Source organism: Argentina anserina, chromosome 2, assembly GCF_933775445.1.
Source record: "Argentina anserina chromosome 2, drPotAnse1.1, whole genome shotgun sequence".
Taxonomy (NCBI): domain Eukaryota; kingdom Viridiplantae; phylum Streptophyta; class Magnoliopsida; order Rosales; family Rosaceae; genus Argentina; species Argentina anserina.
In genome coordinates, this window is record NC_065873.1 from 2996454 (window position 1) to 3016029 (window position 19576).

General features: G+C 38.0%; 4 protein-coding genes across 4 annotated transcripts; 3 read left to right on the forward strand and 1 right to left on the reverse strand.

Moving 5' to 3' along the window:
- Positions 1–1595: 1595 nt before the first annotated feature.
- LOC126784452 (chlorophyllase-1) lies at positions 1596–3013 on the forward strand. Its single transcript, XM_050509914.1, has 2 exons — positions 1596–1839; positions 2086–3013. The coding sequence occupies exons 1-2, from the start codon at positions 1603–1605 to the stop codon at positions 2773–2775; spliced, it is 927 nt and encodes a 308-aa protein (XP_050365871.1). The 5' UTR covers positions 1596–1602; the 3' UTR covers positions 2776–3013.
- A 3546-nt stretch (positions 3014–6559) lies between these two features.
- LOC126784414 (uncharacterized) lies at positions 6560–9556 on the forward strand. Its single transcript, XM_050509879.1, has 2 exons — positions 6560–6981; positions 9067–9556. The coding sequence occupies exons 1-2, from the start codon at positions 6727–6729 to the stop codon at positions 9337–9339; spliced, it is 528 nt and encodes a 175-aa protein (XP_050365836.1). The 5' UTR covers positions 6560–6726; the 3' UTR covers positions 9340–9556.
- Positions 9557–9791: 235 nt separating this feature from the next.
- LOC126783372 (reticulon-like protein B11) lies at positions 9792–13758 on the forward strand. The gene is made up of 6 exons (XM_050508828.1): positions 9792–9994; positions 10194–10374; positions 10814–10955; positions 11063–11132; positions 11221–11390; positions 13422–13758. Exons 1-5 carry the CDS (start codon positions 9934–9936, stop codon positions 11388–11390), a joined length of 624 nt encoding a protein of 207 aa, XP_050364785.1. The 5' UTR covers positions 9792–9933; the 3' UTR covers positions 13422–13758.
- Positions 13759–16007: 2249 nt separating this feature from the next.
- Positions 16008–18294, reverse strand: LOC126783406 (protein TIC 21, chloroplastic). Its single transcript, XM_050508869.1, has 4 exons — positions 17929–18294; positions 17489–17746; positions 16851–17054; positions 16008–16490 (listed from the first exon to the last, which is right to left on the reverse strand). Exons 1-4 carry the CDS (start codon positions 18199–18201, stop codon positions 16377–16379), a joined length of 849 nt encoding a protein of 282 aa, XP_050364826.1. The 5' UTR covers positions 18202–18294; the 3' UTR covers positions 16008–16376.
- Positions 18295–19576: the final 1282 nt, after the last annotated feature.

A 19576-nucleotide genomic window follows, 5' to 3' on the forward strand; every position in this document is an offset into this window, starting at 1 on the left:
GAGGGGATTGGAGTGGCCGCAATACCCAAAGACCAAAGTATATATCATCAAATAATTATATCCTCTCTTTCCCTTTATCTGCTCCCTCTCTCTAACCTATCTTTCCCCAATTTCTCCATCCTCTTTCAATCGATGGCTAGAGGGAAGAAGCTTGTTGTTCGACGAAATGAAGAAGCTTTAGGCCTTGAAACGACATTACCTTCTCAGCCCTCTAAGCCCCTTTAAATTGAACTTGTAGAAACTTCAAACGAGGCAGTGCAAGAAGCTCCTTCAACCCAACAAACTCCTTCGACCCAGCAAAATCCTTCAGCAGCTCCAAGTGATTCTGATGTAGTCAATACTTTGATTAAACGTAGTGGCTTTGTTTGGGAGCACTGTCGCAAGTTGTCAAGTATTCCTAAACTCGAAGGGGAAGGCCAAGGATGTGGTGCATGTTGTTGATTAGATCATTTGTGTTACCTGGAGCTAATGTATTAAGCCATTAAGTTGTTGTTGAGTTAGAGTGAACTGCTATGCTAATTGTTGCAATTCAGTATGTGATTTTGCTTAATTTGTTATGTGATTTTGCTATGTAATTCAATACGTGACTTCACTATGTTGTGAACATCTGCTTTTGAATTGCAAAAGTTCAGTTATGAAATTATTGCTTAAATCGATGGATAGTCTCGTCTTGGTCTCGGTCCCGGCCCAGTCCTAAACGAGATACGGGCATGTCGGGATCACTTTTCAAAAAACCTAATCTCGTCCCTTTTTTAAATCTCCAGGATCGGGATCAGGTGAATCCCGGCATGTCCCAACCCATGCCCAGCCCTATGGAAGATAGAAAAGTCAAGAAACACTTTGGCGAGTCTTACGGTCATGGTTTAGGAAAAAGAAAACCCTCTCTATTTCATGAACGGAAAATTGTGGATTCAACCAAGTTTGTAACTAACTAATCCGGATGTCCTCATCTTGCTACAGTAATACACCAGTGTATCATCTGTACCGTCTCTCTCTCTCTCTCTCTTTGTTTTTTTTTCTCGATTACTTGGTACAGTACATTAAAAATCATATGTGCCAAGACACATGCAAATGAACATGCTTACTGTTTTACGCTCATAACCAACTTCTTTTGTTGTTGTTTGAACGTGCACTGTATAATCTTATATTCATGTTTTTTTTTGGAGAATTTGCAGGAGAAAGTGATTTTATTATTTTAATTTTATTTTTTTACCCACTATTTAAATATAATTAATTTAATAAATGTAGTATATACAACATGTGTTTGGCGTATGACAAATTGTTTTAATATATTGAGATATCATGTATTTATATTGGGTGCGTGGGTAGCGTCTTGGTTCTATTTTTGTGTTTATCCTATAATTTAATTCACATATTGATCTGATCATCTAAGATACGTCAAATAATCTCAGCCTCTCACCCAATATGAGAAGAATTATTGTAGTAATATACGCTTTTCTTGATCTAGACCTTTGCTAGAGTGCAATTTCCATGCTTGTGGTCTAAGCTTCAGTACTAAACATTGAAAAAGAATGAATTGACCATAGCCAACATTTCAAATAAATGCATAGTACTACTTGCATAGTCGCATATTGAGCCCCAATGGCATCTGTTTTTGATGAAGGAAAGCTGCCTTTGGAATTCATTACAGAGGAAACACCATTCTCTTCCTGTTTCGATTCCTCAGCGCCTCCAAAGCCTTTGTTAATTGCAACACCAACTGTAAACGGCACTTATCCAGTACTCTTGCTTCTTCATGGCTTCTACCTCCGCAATTACTTCTACAAAGGAATATTCCAACACATAGCTTCTCATGGATTCATAGTTGTCGGACCTCAGGTATGGACGCTATCATGCATATGCATCAGTCTGACAGTCTCTGAGTCAATGTTATAACAGAACAATTGTTCTACACTATCGTCATCCCAGTTAGTAACGTTGTATATATAATTTTATTTTTCAAAACACTAACTTGTATCAGTTGTATGGATTGAGTGCAAGTTGACAAATTGAAAGTATGAAAATCATCACCATTATAATGTCACATGGCTAAACTTTTGAACTAAATGCGAATTGGATATTTAGTTGTACAGCTTGGTGCCTCCAACTGGACCTGAAGAAATTGAATCAGCTGCAAAAGTGGTAAACTGGTTACCACAAGGCCTTCAATCTCTGTTGCCTGAAAATGTTGTTGCAGACTTGACCAAAGTTGCTCTATCAGGCCATAGCAGAGGCGGCAAAGCAGCATTTGCACTAGCACTTGGACATGCCAAAGAATCTTTGTCCCTCAAATTTTCAGTGCTGATTGGGATTGACCCTGTCGCGGGTGCTAACCAATATTGCAGAACTAACCCCCACATCCTCACCTATGTCCCTCGCTCTTTCAACCTGAACATTCCTGTAGCGGTAATTGGCACTGGCCTTGGACCGGAAAAGAAGAACGGTTGCTTGTCGCAACCTTGTGCTCCTGATGGTGTAAACCACAAGGAGTTCTTCAACGAGAGCAAACTCCCATGTGCACATTTTGTGGCCAAAGACTATGGTCACTTGGACATGTTGGACGATGATCTACCCGGTGTGGTTGGAGCCCTGTCGGGATGCACCTGCAAAAATGGAAGTGGTTCGAAGGATCTAATGAGGAAGTCGGTTGGCGGAATTGTTGTGGCTTTTTTGAATGCATATGTGAATGGTGAAGATGAGAATCTTCTTGCTATTGTAGCTGACCCTGCTCTTTCTCCTGCAAAGATTGAACCTGTGGAGTTCATCACAGCATGAAATCGTGGTCAAGTTTGACTTATTATGTGATCGATGGTATTTTGTTTTTCAGTATTTGAGTCGCATGTTTAGTATGCTACACTTAATTTCTTTGAATTTGAGGTTTGAGATACGTAGTAGAATTGTTTTGTTATATGATGGGTTCATTTCCAGCAAGGGTGGCCGAGTGAGATATGGAATGTGTGAAAATAACAAAATTCTGATCGTGTTTTCAATTTCCTTCATTGTATGCCATACAAAAAAAACGAGAAGGCCCTAGTATTCGTACCTATAATTTGAATCATATTAGAGTTTTGTTATTAAGAGGGATTGGAATTTGGGAGTATATGCACCCAACGTTAAGAGAACGACAAACATTTCTGGACCATGCCATCTTGCTAGAGTAATCGTTAATAAGACAAGTGAAACGTGATTTGCATATGTGAGGTCTCAGTAATTGAGGATAGCATTACCTAATAAATTATCTAGGTCCTAGAGAGTTGCTTCATTGCTTCAACATGTTCATGATTGCAAATAACCATTGCATTTGGTGAATTTATTTCTGTTGTTATCTTTGCGTGTCATGTTGCTGACCATAAGAAAATTATTGTTGGCGATTGAATGTGATAGGTAATATGAACGGGGAAGAACCATAAGTACGTGCAACAAATTTTAATAGTCCGGCCATGCAAGTCATGAAATATTTAGTGTTGACATACATTTTAAAGATATTAAAGAGTATTGATTGTGGATTGCGGTTGTTCAAATCATAATATACTGTCATCATATGGGAAACCACACTATTTCATAAGATCAGAAAGTCCATCCTCTAGTTCACCAATTACCATTATTGGTTTTGTTACTTCATTATTTACTTTCTAACCAGGGCACAAATCATGTATGATGTTTCAAGGACTTTAATTTTGCATATTCTATTGATAAGGGAAATATCGGTCATATGAATTATGATAAAGAATTGTACGACAATCTTATTGTTGAGATATTGCTTTGAATCCTATACTCACACACCAGTCTATCTACTTACAACCAGCAATAATCAACTACCTAACCAGCTATTCATAAAAAAAAACTACCTAACCAGCTAGTTCTGATTGACAAATTAGCCACATGAGTTTTCATTTTGAATACCAAAATCACACATACACGACATCCATATGTATAGCTTCATGCAGCCACTATATGTTATATGACACTAATTCTAATTCATTCATGTACTAAAATTTAAAACATTTAACAAAACAGACAGCTTACCTGGAGATTAATCACCTACTGATCCCAGGTTGCAATATATCAAAACAGAACATAACCTTCTAAATTTGAAAAACTCATAGCACACCAATTCACCTTGTAATTAGTATGGCATCTAGCACCATTCCAGTCAACCTATCAGTGCAAAATGGAGGTTAGTTTGTTTCATGCATCCATATTTACAGGAATGAGGGCACATATGAGAGCTCAAACCCTATACTACCATTATTGGTTCGGATCAAGATAGGGAATAATAAGTTCTGCAAAAATATGCCAAATACATTATTTCTGTTTATGATTGGTTGAATACTTTTATTTTATCTACATATCAAAAATTAGTCTTTCACTAAATAACATTATATAAGTATGATTAACCACCATGACTATTAGTTAAAGGTAATTTAGATTAGATTCTACACTAAGGTATTTATTACATTCACATGCGAATGATTGAGAAATCTATGTATAAAAGATACATATGCATCAAGATGCAGCTATAACTATAAAATCACATATTCCACTTCCCCTATTCTACAAAATGACATAAGTCGGTATCTTGCCTGTTAAAAATTGAGGCATGTCACAGAAGCAATAGATTTTTTGAAGGCAGGAGGTTTGTCATAGTGAGCATTGTTGAGACATTCTCAACATGATCTTCTATTATAAACGAAATTGACCGGACTACAAACACTAAGGTCAAATGAAAGCTGGTTGAAAATCTTGAAGTTGAACAACCGTAGAGAATGCCATGTTACAAAAAAAACTAATACCATGCGAATGAATTTAAATTTGCACAACTCTCTCAAAATCTATCAATCAATATAATTTTTAAACAGAATCAATTTATGGCTCGTAATCAAACTTATGTTTATACAAAAGGTCATATGGCTCCAATTAGGTACAACTAATAATGAGACTTTAGTCCCTCATCGAATGTTAATCTTTAAGCTTCTCTCACCAATTTCCCAACTGGCTCATCCTTCAGATTCAAATGTTGACACCACACTTAACAATTACTCCTCTTGAGGCCCCAACTATCATCGACAAAGAGCCATATATATAATTAGAATAAAGATCAATCAGAACAAAATAATAACAAATGATGAAATAACAAAAACTTACCCATACTCATCTCAGCCTAGATACTTCTCTTTCCGCTAGTGGGTTCTTGATCAACATAGATATGCTAATGGTAAAAGTAAGTTCAGGCTCTGAGGAAGAGAGATGGATTGTTCGGCTTTGATTTCCCGCTCCACCACCTCAATATCCTTATCGAACACGATCAACGCATTAGCATGACTGCAGTGTATAAGCAGATGACACTTGCTTATACTGATTTGTGCTATTAATATTTCCAATTTTGTAGATACATATGTTAATGGAATATGATGCCATAGTATAACAAACTGCGGATATCCCATCATCGTTACATGAATTAGCATTCGTTTTTACTGGCTCATGTTCTCTGAAATTGGAATATAAATTGAACTGGGTTTTGAGGAAAGTGAATTAAGCTAGGAATGAAGATAAGGATGAGATGAAGATGGAGGTGGGATTGCATGCGTTGGACTCGCCTTGACAACGGCGGCAGACTCATCCTTCTTCAAACCACCTCACCGTCCTCTTCAATCTCATAGCCATCAATCGTCACTGCACCCCGTGTTTAGTTGCCACCGTTGAGTTTGGAACCCTGAGCAGACTGCCGTTTGAGTTTGGAAACACCTTCTAATACCGTCCTCCTTTCTCTGTGTTCCTCCGCTGTGACCTCTAATGACTACCACACGAAGAAGCAGAAAAAGGAGAAAGAACAGCTACAGCTCTCCAATGACCGCTCTAACCCTCATTCCCCTCTCCAAACCCAGCCAAATATCAGGGTAAAAACGTCCTCACACTGTACTGTGAACAATGTCTAACCCTGAACAGTACAATCCACCCACGCTTAATAGTAGGGAAATTACACATTTCACACATGGATTTGAGGAAATGGGTGTACCGATCTTTTGTCATGACATTAAATTTAACACGAGTTATTATGAATGGAAATTTGAAACTTAATTGTGAGTAAGTTTCGATAGTTTTATTTGAGATTACTTCTAAAAATACTTTTTAACTATCAAGAACACGACATACACTAGAACCATTTTTCAAATCATAGAGGCACTTTTTGGTTTCGTATTTCCTTTTCGAGATGCATATGTTGAATATAAAGAAAGTAAGTAATACGTAAGCATATTTCAAATAGACACAATGTTGTCCTACTAAAAATCTTTTGTGCAAACCATGTACACATGAACGCTGCAATTTTAATCATTCAAAATAATTTATACGCGGGAAGTCAGGAACTATTATATGTGTGTGTATTTTATTGTCTAATAACATATAAAGTATAGTTACGTCGTGTACTGAAGATACTCTGAACGTTTTACCTTACGGTGTAAACCACGAATTTGGAATCCAGAAAACATATTTGGGCCTGAATACCCAGATTACCCAAACGTATATATTTTTCTTCGCGACAGTTTTCAATATCCGCAGCCAAAACCTTCTCTCCCTTCGAATTTCCCCATGGCGCTAATTTAAACCCCAAACCAAAACCCACTCACTCAATTCCCAAACCAAACTCAACATTTCGGCATCACAATCCAAGCCAGAGTTAGAGACGAGAGTTCGAATTGCAAACGATTCAAGAAATTAGGGTTTCTAATGGCGTCCGCAAATCCCAGAGACGGCGACTTGCAGATGGTGCCGCGGCCGCCGCGCGAGAGGAAGCTAATGCAACCGCCAAGGGCTCCGTCACCGCCGGCTTCGACTGAGATCGTGGAGTACAAGCCGCCGGTGTTCAAGGAGGAGGAAGAGGATATCGAAATCAAGCTCCGGCGGATTCTCGAGAACGTCCCCGTCCGCGTCAGCAACACTTCCGGTAGTTCCGCCGGTTCCGGCTCCGGTGACTTTCATCAGGTATGTGGTGTCGAAGATCCCCCATCTCAATTTATGACTGTGGTATTCGTTTTTTTACTGTAGTAAAATATCAATGCTTATTTATGAATTCACTGAATTAATGTGCTTAAATTTTGATTTCCTTTGCTTTACTGCTGATATTGGTTACTAAGTTTAGACAGATGAGATTAAAATTTTATCATATGGTTAGCGGCATTGCTCTTTTAGCTAGGTTTCGACAAGAATATCAATAATCAAATAATTAGGCATACAACTATACAAGTGTTTTTCATTCTGTGCATTGGTGGGTAGAGGGAGTTGGATCGGGCTTGGGGGCTGGTAGGTTATTAGGTCATAGGGTGTCTTTGTTCCAGGATTGAGGAGCTTTGTGCAGTTTCCTATGATTTGTACTGAAAACTAACAGTGGCTAGGTCAATAATTAAATATCTACACCTGAAGTGTGTGAGCTGAGTGCAGTTCTCCCATTAGTCTCTGAGTTAAACTAAGGACAGTTTTTAGGACATTAATGCGATAAGTATACCTGAAGTAAGTATTGTATGTTTGAACACTGACATGGAATGAAAATCTGGACATGCTGCTCAAAAGGGTTTGAAGTGTGGTCGCTCCATGTTTCTATATCGAAACCGTAGACAACTTCGTCTCTTCCCTGCAAAGCCTGTATTAGAACTGCCCGAGTTAAGAAACCTGTCCGGTAACACTATTCCACTCTGAAGCTTAAGTTAGTCAATCAGTAAAGGATATGATATTATAATAAGTGTGAGTCAAAATGACATTACCTTCTTCTGAACGTGCAAGCGGTTCCTTTATAGCCCCTGAAAGGACCACTTTTTGGGCTGTCTTCGATGTGGGATCAATGCCCAGCTGATATGGCACTTTTGGGCCTCTTTCATACTGCCATAATACCGCCTCTACCAACTGTTCTGCTTAGACTTACGGGCTGTACCAGCAGTAGGTGTTGGTGGGTTGCACGTGGGCCGGTCGGTCGGGCCCAGATGGTCCAGTAGCCGCATTTATGCTACTGTCAACACTCCATTTTACGTGCGTGGACTGTTGGGGAGCATGAGTTGTCAATTTTAATATCCTTTTCTTGTGGATTTCTGTAGACATACCTCTGTTCCTTCAAATAGCACAATTGCATCTCTTACAGATGAATCTCAGTGTCCTGTGCATCGGAGTCTATATCTTATTCTTGATTTTAACAACACTATTGAAACTTTGGGGCCTGTAGGTTATTAGGGTATTAGGTGGCTTCTTTTCAGGATTCAGGACACAGTGATGTGTGAGGCTGGGTGCAGCTTCCAATGATTTATACTAGAGTATCTTGCTAGGTAATCTATGCGATTACTATACCTGAAGTGTGTGAGTTGAGTGCAGTTCTCCCACTATTCTGAAAGTTAAACTAAGGACGACTGCTAGGACATTACCGTGGTAAGTATACCTGAAGTAAGTTTTGTGTGTTTGACCAAATGAAGATATGGACATGCTGCCCAAAAAAGGTGTTTGATGTGTGGTTGTTTCGTTTTACGTGTGTGGACTGTAGGGGAGCATGAGTTTTCAATTTTAGTCACCTTTGCTTGTGGATTTCTGTAGACATAGCTCTGTTCCTTCAATTAGCACAATTGCATCTCTTACTGAATAATTTCTCAGTGTCCTGCACATCAGAGCCTATGTTTTATTCCTTATTTTAACAACACTGTTGAAACTTCTATCTTGTTTATATATGCATAAGGGTTGAATGAACTTTTCCACTTTTAATTTCTGTTCCATGCAATAACAAAAAATATAATATACTCTCTTTTAATGTTTTCCTGAGTTAAAACTCTGGTATAAGAAAGAATTTCCCAAATTTACTTCAAGCCAAAATTTCTCATGGTTTTAATAGAGCTAGCCAGGTCTGGTGCTATCTGAAACTGCTCTTTCTATATGGTTATAAGCTTGATGTTAAATCATTCTATTGGTCTGATAGGTGTTACTCATATATTGTTTTCTGAATGTGGAAAGTATAATTCTATGACATTCTGCACTTTAAACTGGCCCCATTAACATCATTACATGATTGCTCACCACCTAATTTCTGCTCTACAGTATCGGCAAATGAGACGAAGAGAGCAAGACAGGCTTGCTAGGATGGAGGTTGACTATCAGAAAAGGAAAGAAGAGGCAGAGTTCAATATGAGACGGGAGGAAAGATTGAAAGCAGCCGAAGAGCGGACCGCAAAGAAGCGTTTGAAACGTCAAAAGAAGAAGCAGAAGAAGAAGGAGAAGAGAATGAAAACAAGTTCAGGTGGCGAAGAGACCAATCAGAAAGAGGAATCCTCCGACGATGACAAGAACTCTGATGGTGATGCTACAGACTGAACAAGATTGAGCCAAACGGTAGGTTTTGATGCATTGGCTCAAGTGCAAAGTAGACAAGTAATCATTTTTTCTGAGTGTAGAGTGGCAACTGTTGGCAACCAAAGATGGACTTGTGTAAAATCTGCATGGATCAGAAATATGGACATTTGAATCTTTTAGTGAACTGGGTTTATATTTTGCTAGCAATTCCATCAAAAGTTGCCATACTTGCATCTCTTACATACGGTATACAACCCTCATATCAAGATCCAAAGTTTAACCCTAAACTATATTATTATATCAACACGTAAATGCACTGTGTACAATGGGGTGTTATACACGTATGTATACAATGTGGTGCTATACACGTATTTGCAAAGGAAAAAATACGTTTTTTTTTTTAGAATTTAAAGCGGTTGTATAAAGAGAGTTATTATATCATTAAATTTGTGAGGGCAGTTAAATTGCCCAGAAAGAGACTCAGTTGAGCAGTTTTGGCTTGGAGACGAAGAGAACAGCCCGGTCAAAATTTAATCAAAAACTTTTATATTTCTTTCTCTCATCAAATTCGTACTCCATCTCTCTCTCTCTCTCTTCTCTGAAACCCTAATCTCCATGGGAGATTCCATGCCTCCGCATCGCATCTCCGTCCATCAAGCTCTCGGCGGCGGCGCCGGTACTCCCTCTCTCTCTCTCTCTCCCCTTGATTTCCATGCATTGTTTGATACTTCGATTCACGTATATATATCCTTACGTTTACGATTCCGATTTGGTTTCGATCGCTCTATAGTTCAATTGTTTACGATGCGATTTGCGATTCTTTGCATTGTAAATGTCGCCGGAGTTGTTGATTTCGGTTCCGATTGTGGATACAGTTGCTGATGTGTTGCTGTGGAGGCAATGGGGTGGAGGAGTCGTGGTGCTGACGTCTGCAACAGCGTCGTGGATCCTGTTCGAGCGAGCCGGCTACAATCTCTTGTCATTTGTGGCCAATGTTCTACTGCTTCTTGTGGTTATTCTCTTCTTCTGGGCCAAATCTGCTTCACTTCTCAACAGGTACTTTTCGATTCGGAGTTTCCGACTGTCTTTTAGTGTTCTTGTTAGTTTTCTTGCTAAATAAGTCTAGGTTATGCTAGCTTGGAATCACTTGCAATTTTTCACTAGGAAGGTGTTTATTTCGATATAAGTTAAATTTTGAAGAAGTTTCACTAAATATTGTTCTAAGCATCAGATATTGTTCGAGGCAAACTGTTTATGAAATTAAAGGCTGTGTTTATGTTAGCTTGGATCAGAATCACTTGTGAATTTTTCGCTAGGAAAAGGCTGTGTTTTGATATTATACGCAAGTTGTGAGGAAGTTTACTGAACATTTGGTGAGGAAAAGTAACTGAAGCTGCTTAATTCTCGGAGAGATCGGCTATAGTTTATCGTACTGGTTTAAGTATTGCATATTGTTTGCGGCAAACTGATGTAATTAGACTTTTGCTGTCATCAGACCTTTGCCTCCTCTTCCTGATATGGAAATATCTGAGGCGTCTGTCCTCAAGGTTGCTGATGCACTGCATGTTTGGATTAATCGTGGACTGTCTGTTGCTCGAGACATTGCTATTGGCAGGAATTTGAAGCTCTTTCTTCAGGTTAGTTGTAGTACATTGTCCCCATTAGGTTCATGGTTAGAAACCGGTTCAATTAGTTTAGTGGAGGAGTTGATATTTATCGTTTGAATATTGCTCTGGGTTGGCAGGTTTCTGTTTTGTTGTGGATAGTATCTTACATCGGAAGTCTCTTCAACTTCCTCACTCTTGCCTATGTTGGTAAGCTTTTGCTGATTAATGTATATTTGTAAGTGCGCACTCGTGCAAGATATACTTTAATACCTACTTTTATTGAACTGCTGTGCAGGGATTCTACTCAGTCTTTCAGTGCCCGTGTTGTATGATAAGTTTCAGCACCACATTGATGATAAGCTGTCTGTAGCACATAGATCAATAGAAACACAGTACAGGAAACTTGATGAGAGCATCCTAAAGAAGTTACCAATGCAATCAAACAAGCAGAAGAAGTTGCAGTAGGTAAGCACCATCTCTTTCTATCCGTGGCTTGTTTATGTTCGTGTATATATGTACATGGATTGGAGAAATTGCTTCAGGCTTTTAGTATTGTTAGATGTGCTCGTTTGCTCATTCTATCTGCACTCTGAATTAAAAAGTTTCTTTCGTTTGCATTGTGCTTGTGTTGAAGGATGTCATCCATGTATATCTAATTGAACTTCTTCTGAAAGTGTAAAATCTCTTATATATTCAATAATTATTGGTATTGTCCAGTTTTGCAAACCCCATTCACTGATATATGAGTCAAATTCTAAAAGGATAGAAAGTAGTGATGATTGGGTTATTTGCTGTATTTTGTTAACAGCTCCTGATGAAATTTGATACCTGGAATATCTCCTCTGTGGAGTGTCAAGTATAAAAATAGAATGGGTCATCATCAATCTGAACATGTCCATCAAAGTAATAAAATTGTCATAAGATCAGGGAGATGCATATTTTTTTACCATTTTTTTCCTTCTCTTCGATGTTCCAAAGTTGGGAACAATCCATTAATCATTCGGGGCTCCAATATGCTGTCAAAGGGTTCTAATAGTTCTTTTAAAGGTACCTTGGTACAACCGGAATGATTGAGAAACTTTTTGTTCCAGGCATATGAAATTACAAGTGTGCACTTTCTTCTTTTCTCAAATTGTTCAGGTTGATCAGGATACAATTATTCAGAACTGTGCAATTTTGCAAACTCCATTCACTGGTTTATGAGTTGATTTTCAATAGAGATAGTCTAGTATAATCAAGTTTTGTGCTGTATCATTTTTTTGAAAGTCTACCATCTCCTGACGGCATTCTGATACCTGGAATCCTCTGTTAAGGTTCTTTTAGTGCATCACATATTTAAAATAGGATTTTATTTATAGCTTATATTGTTCTTGAATCCATAGCAGTGTCGTCCAAAATAGAAGGGTAACTTCTTTACAACTCGGTCTATATCAAAATGATAGCAAAATGACCGTGTCATCTGTTCATCAAGGTGTTTATTTATACAATTTTGTTTTTTTTCCATTAGATGTTTCTGAATCGGGAACAATCATTTCAATATGTTTTTGTTTCCTAATGCAATGAATTGTAACAGCTTTCTTCAGTATGATAGTTAAATGTATTGAAATATAACATCACATGTGTCCCGTAAGGCAAGCCCTAAGATCCTATTTTGACCTTTCCACCCATTTTCTAACTTTTAATAGAATAAGGGAAGGAGATGGCCTTTTAATGGCTATAATTTAGTGAGTAAAAGTAGAATAGAGTAGGGTATCATGTGTCTAATTTTCTGAGCATCTTTTTGTTCTATTTTAAACTTGGTGCAACCGCAGCGATTATGAAACTTTTCTTTAGTCATATGAAAGAAAAATTTACAGTGTCTAGTGTTTGCATTGAGAATCTGTTTTGACTTCTCATGATACATCTCCGAGTATAAATCTCCCTGGGCTATTGTGGTGGGAAAAGTTTTAGCCAAATATGTCAGTTTGCTCGTCTTTAGTTATTAACTGCCATGTATGTACTATTGTTATAGCCCAAATGTTATAATATGGTAATCTGCTTTGCATTGATGAATATGGTGAACGACATATTTGTTCCATGAGAACCTACCTGTATAAGTTCATACAGTGGCATGTCAGTATTAATAATGTAACTGTATGATTCATTGTTGGAAAATAATAACATAAGAAAAACTTGGATTCTTCAAGCTTTTATTTTTAAGCACTCTTCCATATTGTCTCTATGAACATTGAGTTTTTCAACAGTACTCTTCCATATTCTCCTTTATTTTGGTGGTAACAGAACCTATTTCTATCAATAATGATACTTATTTTATTTGAAAAGTAGTCTACTGGTCTTATATCATTACTCACAGTCAGAACAAATGGTGAAACTCAGGTGAGGTTTCTCATTATAAGGTTTATGCTTCCAGCTTGAGCAGAAGCTAGTGCCTGATGCCCTTATCCAAATAATTTTGTTGCTTCTTATATAACTAAGGCATATCTGCATATGGTGCAGGGTATCATGGAGTTCAGAGAAGTGTGATTATAGCATTAGAGATGGTATTGAGAGGTTTTCAACATGAGGGTTTCTTTTGGTTGGCATGCTGTTGCTGTACATATTGGCAGCCATACGGCATGGCTGACAGCATATGAATGGATCCCATTAGCTTCTACGTTTGAGTTTCGGCGTTGCATTGTTCTGACTGTGATCTTATAATCTTGTTAAAAATTTTGGTCAGTAGTTATTGAATTGGATCCTGGCGATGTGCTTTTACAAGATGGGTTGAAAGAGTAGGAAACTTTTATCATTTTTAATGAAATATAGAAATGTACCTTTTTCTATACTTCAATTTGTGTGGAAATTTATCCTAGTGTTTTTTGTTTTCAAAGTGCGAAAACTATATTAGAAACTTGTTGAAAGTGCAAATATTGGCGAATAAGGCATGGAGTTCTAGAGGAACAAGACCATACGTCCAGGAAGAGATGCCGGAACTAAGAGCTATTCTAGCAACCTCATGTGCCACACGTTGGCATCTCCATGCACATGGTTAAATAGGATGGAAGAGAAGTAGATTCATGTCTGATGTCAACCCGAACCCTCTTCCTCCAGGTTTGCTGAAACAATAACCAGTTTGATGCACTGTTATCCAAGACAATTGGGGCCAGTTGAAACTCAGCAAGAGCCTCCCCTGGTATCTGGTGCCTAAAAACCAACGTCAACTCTATGAACATGATATGACAGAGAGAAGGCAGATGCTGTGGTCTGCAAGTGTTTGAAAGAGTTCGAAGGAGAGTACTGGAGCAACTCAAGTTTAGATATATTTTGACTAGTTTGAGATGCACAATGAGGAAATGGGGCGACTTGATGGATGAAGTGTTGTCCGACTCATTTTCTCCATCAGAACTTCGAACATGTACTCATGTTGGTCTTCTTTTTTTACAGGACCTTGTTATGGATATGCCAACACCGGATTTAGTTCCCATGCTAATTAGTGAGAAACAGATCGTCAAACCCAAACAATATGTATTTGCTTTTTAAGCTCGTTACATTGTGATCTATGCACAGACAGAAAGTGACAATGTTGCTCCCTAAACGAAGCAAGCATCACAATACTCCAAGGAAGACAGGTCACTCTCAAAGTGTCAACCGTATCACAATACTTTCCCGTTGTGTTTATGGTTGAACTGTACATCAGCCATAAGGTGGATTGCTGAGGCTTTGAGTTAGAGGTATCCCCAACATCAATATTAAATTTAGAGATAAATTGAACAAGAGCAATGAGTTAATTGGATTGATTATTTAAACTAAGATTATATGTATGTTAGCTCTGTATTAGTAGAAAATGCAAACTCATAAGAATTCCAAGAGATAGTTTGGAAGACAAGGTTTATTGTTAGGAAGCCTGCCACTCTGGCTGAACTTGGTCTGGATATATAGTTCATGCAATCCTTTTATCTGACCATAATCTCTGATTCCTTTTCTTCCAACGTGACCAAAGCACAAACAAAAGCTAGGAGACATTTTGGCAAGCAATGCATATAACCAAAATCCAAAACACACATCCAAGCACGAGGAAAGAGAAAACTTATAAGATCTTTACCCAAAATTGCGATCTCGACTAACATGTTCAATGGTCTCATCCTCCGAATAACAGTAGAACCCATCGTCATTCGTCAATAAACAATTGCGTCTAGGCAAAAACAAAAGGCAAACACTAGGGGTGTAAATGAGCCGAGCCGAGTCGAATATTAAGTTATTCATGTTTGGCTCATTTTTGTTCGATCGAGCTCGAGCCGGACTAAAATTTAATTTTTGTGCTTTATGTTCAAAGCTCGAGCTAACTCGGACCGGCTCATTTTATTAGATGAGGATGAACTCGAATTAAGCCGGTTTGAATCATATGAATTTTAAATTTTAAAATTAACAAATTAAAATGAAAATTCAAAATCTAATGTCATAGCATCACACAAAAACTTTTTTATATATAATAATTTAAAATAAAAAAATAAAATTGTTATTTAACTTAAAGTCTTTAACTAATTATTATAGAAAAAAACATTTCAGTTCTTTCGAATAAATATAATATTTTTAATATTATTTTTCATATGAAAATTATACTTTATATATACTATAAAAGTTAACAAATCAACCTTAATTAATAAACGAGCTAAGCTTTTAACAAGCTCAAACTAGCTCACGAGCTAAATGAGCCGAATACTTATTATTCAAATCGGCTCATTTTCAAGATCTGGCTTAATATTGAGCTCAAATTCAGCTCATTTAATTTTACGAGCTTGAGCCAAACAGGCTAAAAGCGAGTCGAGCACGAGTTAAACACGAGCAGCTCGAGCCTACTTACAGCCCTGGCAAACACACACAAGAAGGGCTTGAATCAGTAACATGCATCAAACTCCTAGCTAGTCCATAAGTACTCTTAGTAGAGAACCTTCCTCTCTTAGTAAAACCATTCTTCATTTGATATAGGATCCTCTTACGGTCCTCATTTGGTAGTCCTACCTCACCTTATTATGCAATGTTTTTTCAATGTTGGAACTGTGAATCTTAGAGTCTATCTCTGACTGCATGACAATTGAAATAAGATTATGACAGAATCCTCACTTCCTCAGGTATATGTTTCCAGTCCTGCAAAAAAATTTTGACAAAACTCATGGCACCAACTACAATTGAAGCTATACTGAAAGTTGACACAAGCTCACCTTGACATTATTGAAACATCAACTATGCTAATGGCCATTACCCTACCGTTACTTAAAACACTGCCAAAGGGAGACCGGGTACACTGGCCCTCGTAACCAAATAATTTGCAATTGGAAACAGGCAGAATAATCTGCGAAATATACGATACAGAATTAAGTTGTTCATTAACATCTCAGTAACTCCACTCATCTACAATCAAACTCAGAACATCTTCAACATCAGAATACACCATGTTGGGTTGTGGCGAAGAGCTTAAGTCATCCTAGGAATTGGACTGCTTTCAGATGGTGGCAATGAAACTGAGCGCAACAGCTCTAGTGAGAAAACAAGCCCCAAGAAATGCGAAAGGATAGTGTTTGCGGATGCCTGCAAGAGGAATAGATGATAGATAGCTCATTATTCTCCCACTTGAGAAAAAATTCATGTACGAATATCATGGCCAAACTTCTACGAGATTCCATCTTCAACTATTATTTATATGATAACTGTATCAAATTGTAAATTTCACAAGGACACTACTCGACGCTACAGAGCTTTAAGAGCACTAGTAGGATACTACAACAATTTACAATTGTTTAGATAGGACAAAACAAAAATTGGAAGCATGATTCTAGACTTTGACACTACAAAGGAAACTTTTACATATGAAATAAAATCATATATTCTATATATGCCGGTTAAATTAAGCAATAGTATAATATATCAAAATTTATTTAACTGATATACCTGCACCAAGAATACATCCAATGCAAGAACAGGACTGTATCCAGGAGAGAGACCCTGGTAGTATGGAGTAGCTGAGGACGTAAGAGCCTTAGCAACCAATATTCCTACCGTGGCTTGCATACCAAGAACAGCAGCACCCATACCCAAAAGGTTCAGTCCAATCCCATTCCTTAAGCTTTTGATAACATCAGCACGAGGAGGGGCCTGTTGTTATAAGCAGTGGAACACAAATGTAAATTTTAAAGGTCGTATAAAAATTGGATCTCTCTAAGCATTTCAACAGATGGAATAAAAGCCAATTTCCTTCAATAATGACTTAATGACATGGGACTTATGAAAGAACTTTACATCATTACATGAAGACCAAAGTCAAGGCAAAACTTCACACCATAACATCAAGCATTACAGTAAGACTTAATCAACCAATATTAAGGAAGGCACACACAATTCACAATTATAAAGGCATTAGCTTTTCCAATAATTGCCAATACTTTATCACTTCAATCAACTAATTAAATGTATCGAAACCCCCTATAATCTTCAAGCACAAAATTCATGCTACAAAACAATTTCTAAACCTATGAACCAATTTTTAAGTTCAAAAGTAAAACTCCAAAACAAATGACAATGTCCAATACCTTAGCAGGGTCACTCGCAGTTTTCCGGAGCTTATCGGACAACCTAATGTACCCGAATGACCAAAACACAGAAATGAACGCCGCAACAATCCCACCAGCAGTGGCATAAAATGTAGGCGGCGACGAAATCTTGCCAGTTACAACAACCGAAAACGAAAGTATCACAGCAGCCACCACAGTGCACACCAGCTGTCCCCAAAACCCTAAACTACCCAATCTCTTGAAATACCTCGCTGTAATCTCCAACCTTTTAGCTACCTACACACATTTACAAACACACACAAATCAACAACTTTTCCATTCAACTAATCACAACCTATACAATTTCAATCCCACCAATGATCGGAAAATTGCGAAATCATATGCTCCTCAATCTTATGCTACGTTTATCTGAAACAATTACAACACAAAACAAAATTGTGAGTATTCAGAGGGACTACCTGGAGGAGCTTGGTCTTATCGTCTTCGTTTTTGCCGGAGGAAGAGAAGGTCTGAGAAACTGGAGTGGCGGATGCCCTGAGAGTAGTGGCGGAGGAGAGCTTTGATCCTCTGTGATTTAGAGGCGAAGAAGGAGAGAGAGTGAGGCCGGGGGCGTGGCAGGCGGGGATTGACCGTAGAGGGAGGTGATAAGCGGAAGGGCGAGATGGGAAGGACTGCGGTGGCGCCGCCGGGAAGAAGCCGGAGCGAGCTGCCGGCGAGAGTAGTGTTTGCATAGTTATTGGTCGAAGATAGGGAGAGTGAGTGAAAGAGAGAGAGAAAGAGAGAGAAGTGTTCGGTCGGGGTGTGAGAGAACACGTACTTTAAGTAGAGGAGGTTCGAAACTATTTATATAGTAAGAGGTTGGAAGCTTACAAAGATTTTTCTTCGTGTCGTATGTTATGTTATATCATATAAACAACTCAAATGCTACGATTTTCAGTCACATTTTCAGATAAACAACTTAATTGCTACGATCTTCAATCACACAGGGAAGACATATATAATAACTTCTGAAAGATTTGAGAATTTTCTAGTTATTTGATAAGCGTAATTCATATAGCAACTCGATCATCATTTTGTTTGTTGAGCTAGCCACTCCATCATTATTAAGCAAGTTCTTTTATTTAAGCATGGTCTTGTAGAAGCATATATGCTTCTCGATAGATGATGTTGAATCTGAGTCATCATTAAGGGTGGGCTCGAGCTGGAACCGGTCATTTTTTGCCTGAACCCGAGACCAGACCGGTGGCTCTTTTTCCAAGCCGGGTTTTGAAAAAAAAATGGAGGAACCGGTTGGGACCGGATTGAGTCGGGCTGGGCCGGCGGTCCAAAACGGGCCCAAAATAGTATTGTTTTTTCAGAAAAGTATGTCTTCATCAGTTCATCCTGTTTTTCCAGAAATTCCAATGCAACTGTGCAAGCAGTCCATTATGCAATTATGCAGCATCAAATAAACACAATGAATTGATGAACTCATTAAACAATGGCACATTGGAAGATGACAATCAAATAGGTTCAAGGGTCCACTGAAGCAAATAATCATCAAGCAAAATTTCAAAATAACAAATAGCTCAACTGCTCAAGTTTATGTTCTAACTTCTAAGAGACTAAGACTAAGAGAGCAAGAGTCTGAGTTAAACATATACTAGGTGTAAACCATTACACCCAACAACCTAAATGTCTAACAAAAATAACACTTCAATAATCAATAGTTCATTGAGTTCAACAGAAATCAGAAATGACAAAGAAATTTAAACACTTGAATAGTAGGCAATTCATGGGTAGCTCCTCTCACTTTCTCATTCCCCTGCAGCCTCTCAGCCCTCTCTGCCTCTGCTCCATTGTTCATCTTTTCCCTATAAATTCAACAAACACTCAAACAACAAATTAAACATCAAACTAAATGCTAGAAGTACTTTGTTGAAGTCATTTCAGCTGGCATGATAAGTTCCTAAATCCTGACTTTTATTTGCAAGTAAAATGTTTTATAACTAGGATTCTAGGAACACAATATATTACTGCATGATTACTGAACACTCGTTATCCCTATCTAATTGACCATAGTTGTTTTAGCTTTCATTTCTAAATTCTAATATTCGTTATGTGATC